Source organism: Atta cephalotes (assembly GCF_000143395.1).
Source record: "Atta cephalotes unplaced genomic scaffold scaffold00028, whole genome shotgun sequence".
In the NCBI taxonomy this organism is placed as follows: Eukaryota; Metazoa; Arthropoda; class Insecta; order Hymenoptera; family Formicidae; genus Atta; species Atta cephalotes.
Window position 1 is genome coordinate 3,177,122 of NW_012130092.1, and position 4,407 is coordinate 3,181,528.

A 4,407-nucleotide genomic window follows, 5' to 3' on the forward strand; every position below is an offset into this window, starting at 1 on the left:
TATATATATATATATATATATATATATATATATATATATATACGTATATACATATCATTTACATACGATAAATAATAAAAATATATATAGATAAGAAGATTATAATAGACCTTGTAGGCATAAAGGCATTATTCACAATGGCCCTAATATGTCAATACACAAGCCTTGTTATAATGACATTTGTTACAACATATTTCTATTTTCGAGCATTTCGAAATATTTGGAAAGTACCGCGTTAAGCATTTAATTATATCTGCTTCTTGATTTCTTTAAACTTGAGCGTATCATTACATGAATATTATATGTACATTTGAGTGTTTTGTTCATTATTTAACATTTTATTTGACTGTACATATTTCGAGTTATGCAGAGTTAAATGTACAAATAACATTTTACTAATACAGCTCCTTAAGCGTGTTGATAATACGATCTCTTATTCAAGATTTTCATATCAAAGTTTAGATGTACAAATAATCCATTATTTTTTATAAAATTTAATATTCATTGTCAAAACATATCAACATAGTTTAGTCATGAAAATAATCATTATTATTTTAACTACTTTTCTCCACTTTTTAGGCAAGTTATAAGATTCTGACTCAATAGAAAGATTGGTCTTTATTTATTGCGATAAATTTATCAAATCATTTTCCTATTTCTTCGATACTTCTAAATTTTTTGTCAGACATGTTATGTCGATAGATATAAAATATCGATAGATATAGATATAGATATAGATATAAATGTTGCTTGCGCATTAAATCAAGATCAAAGTTAATCTACATTAATAAAGATATAGGTTATCATAGGTGTTGAATAAATTTAAATCATTTATGTATATATAATAATATATTTTCAGATACTTCATCTATGCCGTTTTACAGCTGGTATATGTTCAACACGTATCACTTTGTGTTGAAATACTTAATGCGACCTGATGCTTGGTGGTCTCCATTCTTTCGTGCGATTTTTAATAGTTTAATGCGTTTATCAATTTATAGTACAAAACATTTTTCCATTTCTGCTTACTTAAAATTCGGGAAACAGTACACAAAAGTCAATATATTTAATTATCATTTTGATTGAGAATTTAATCGAAGAACACAAGATATCAGATTAAGATGTTTCAATAAAAGAAAAATCTAAAGGTAATTATTGTATAATTAATTCATTATATGTGTCAAACAATACAAGATCTAAAATTGTGACGTCTTTAAGTTATCTTTTAGATGCAAAAATATCTTATGACTTATGACGTGTCAGATTCTTTTGTTGTCTAGAAAATATTAATTTACCGCGAAGTAATAAATGATTTTACAAAGAAAGAGATTTTTACAAAAGAAGACGAAATAATATACAGTCATGTTAGGTAAAAATTATTGAAAAAATTATTTGAAAAAATAAACAATATTTCATTTCACAATTTTACACATAGATGTGGCGTTTATCAATATGTATAATAAAATATATTGTAATAAAATTAATATTAGATATAATAAAAAGAAATCCATTATTTTTCCATTCAATTTCATGCAAAAATAATGGATTCTTTTTATTACACCTAATATAATTACAGAGTAATTATAGTAAGCATACTACTTAATAGTATCTAATTACTATAATGTCATTATATAATTAAATTTTGGAGCTTTTAATCTATAATCTGAAAATGAAAGAAATATTCAAAGTAATATTCAATTATTAATTAGTATTGTTAAAATGATTTGCAGATAATATGTGCTTATAAAGTATATATTTTTATATTTTTATATAATATTTGCGTTTTCTTACGCTATAAATCATATTTTAGATTGAAAAATTGCTTGAGCTTCCAAACTTGTAATATAAAAACTTAAATGGAATATCTATTCTATTAACTGCATACATATATTTTAGCTTTTCGCACATTTCAATAATGTCTCACATGGCATTCGAATAAAGGTTTGAACACGCATTATATAATACAAAATAAATAATATTGCATTTATACGTCATATAATGTACGCCTTCTAGATATATTTTGGCGTTATTTATAATGATATTAATATGTCAATACATAATAGCCTTATTATTATATATGGCATTTATTATAACATATTTTTATTTTTAAGCATTTTGAAACACTTCTAAGATACATTTTGTCATTTAATTATATAAACATACTTTTTGATTTTTCTTAAACTTGAGCAGATTATTACACGAATATATATATATATATATATATATATATATATATACATACACATGTATATTTGAATATTATATATAGAGGAAAATCGCCGACACTGACATAGGTCTCCTAAAGTGACATCTCTTTATTTCTCAGAAATTAATTATTGCATTTTATTAATAAAATCAAGATCTGTTTAGCTAATTAAAGAAGTACAAACTCACAATTCGTTTGGTTTGTTTTTATACCAAATTGGCTAACAATGAATTTTACGAATTTTACGAAAAATTCTTACCATTTTTTTTTGCAAATTGCGTGATTTAAATAATAATGACTATATTATTGATAATATTACGTCATTTTAAATGCTTATAATTTTCTAAATCAGTTTTATTTATATTAGTTTTTCTCTTAGTCTTTTCATAATACAATTTTAAATATAAAATTGGGATGCAGCGTAAATCGCCACACCTATCTGTAAAAAGATCATGAGCTAACTTATTCTTTATAATGTTGCTTTATAGTGTTAAATAATTCTACTAAAACTAAAGGCAATTGTGCATATATGAAAAACTATCGCATTATATATCTGTATCTTGCAGAACAGCATAAAATAAATATGCATATAATTCAATACAAATATTTTATAATGAAGAGAGCGAAAAGATTTTAGAAAATCTTATATACATTCACTTGTAAGTACTTTATACAGATAATTCTTGTAAAATAAAAATGTAGGAATACATAGCATTACTGCCTATTGTCAGTTTTGGAGCCCATTTTGCCAAACGCTCATTTTTGCTTACCTTATGAAAAAATTAATTATTGCAAAATTGTAAACAGTATTATAAAAACTGTGTATACTGTGTATCTGATAGAAGACACTTTTCAGTTTGTACTTTACAGTTTGTATTGTTTTTAAAGTTTTATTTTTACTTTTTGTTTAAGAAATATTGTCTAAAAACGAAGTCGATATCAGCGACTTCTCTCTATAAGTGCATCTTCTTGTTATTTAATACTTTTTCGACAGTGTATATGCATTTTGCTAATACAGTCTTCTAAGCATATTGACTATATGTATAATAAGTATAAATAAATATATATATGGACTGATTGTTGTTGTATTCACATTGGTTATGAAAAAGTGACGTAAAAAGACATCACTAATCAAGAACTAAAAATTAGATACAGTATATATTTGTTAATATTCTAATTAAAGTTATAAAATGATTACTGTAAAAGAAAAGCTTTGAAAAATCAATCAATTTATTTCTTTCAAAAATTAATATGTTTGATTTTGTTATAGATATAAAAAGTTGTAATAGCAACACGTTACATAAATAAAAAAACGATCAATGGATAAATTTTTTAAATATATTGATGTGAGAAATTAATTTAAAGATTAAATTATTCTATTTAGAAATATATTATAATAATAATATTAAGAGAGGAGAATGAAAAAACTACGAACACTAAAGGAAAAGTTAAATAACGATGATTATTCATCAAGTAGTAGATACCATCATCAAAATTTGCGTACCATGTCAGGATTTTTATTAAATTGGGATATGATAGTACATAGGAGTAATATTTGGCATATTTCATTTTAATTTACTAAAAATTCATATGCGAACTTTGATGACATATTAAATTATATACAAAATATAAATTATGTACATAATATTTTTACTTACAAAACATATCGTTAAATTTACATTTGTTTAATTCTTACATTCTGTATAATTGGAAATTATGCATATTCAGTTATATAAAATCATGTAAAATTATTATAAAGTATATATTATTATAAAGTATATATTATTATATATTATCTAACAAATACACGACGTCACTTAAAATTTGCCCAGCATGAAACGTATTAATACGAGGCACATTTTACGTTCTCATTATTGTCATAAGTTTGCTTAAGTTTCGAAATCGTATTATAAGTAGAGGAAAGTCGCCGATACCGACATATTTATATAACATATTTATATAACATATTTATATAACATATATACATTTGTTTTTAGATAATATTTCTTAAACAAATAGTAAAAATAAAACTTTAAAAACATAAGTAAAAAATGTCTTCCATTAGATAGTATAAGCAGTTTTTATAATATTGTTTGCAATTTTGCAATAATTAATTTTTTCGTAAGTTAAGCAAAAATGAGCGTCTGACAAAATGGGCTCCAAAACACTGACACAATAGGCAATAATGCTATGTATGCCTA

At 23.4% G+C, this 4,407-nt stretch overlaps 1 protein-coding gene across 1 annotated transcript in view; it reads left to right on the forward strand.

Annotated features, from left to right (window-relative positions):
• LOC105620748 overlaps positions 1-1,086 on the forward strand; it is a gene marked incomplete at its 5' end in the record, with an annotated part of 5,859 nt that extends 4,773 nt beyond the window's left edge. The window contains one exon of the mRNA XM_012202238.1: positions 852-1,086. Within this exon, the coding sequence (XP_012057628.1) occupies positions 852-1,086 (235 nt within the window). The remainder of the gene's footprint in view (positions 1-851) is intronic.
• Between the last annotated feature and the right edge of the window lie 3,321 nt (positions 1,087-4,407).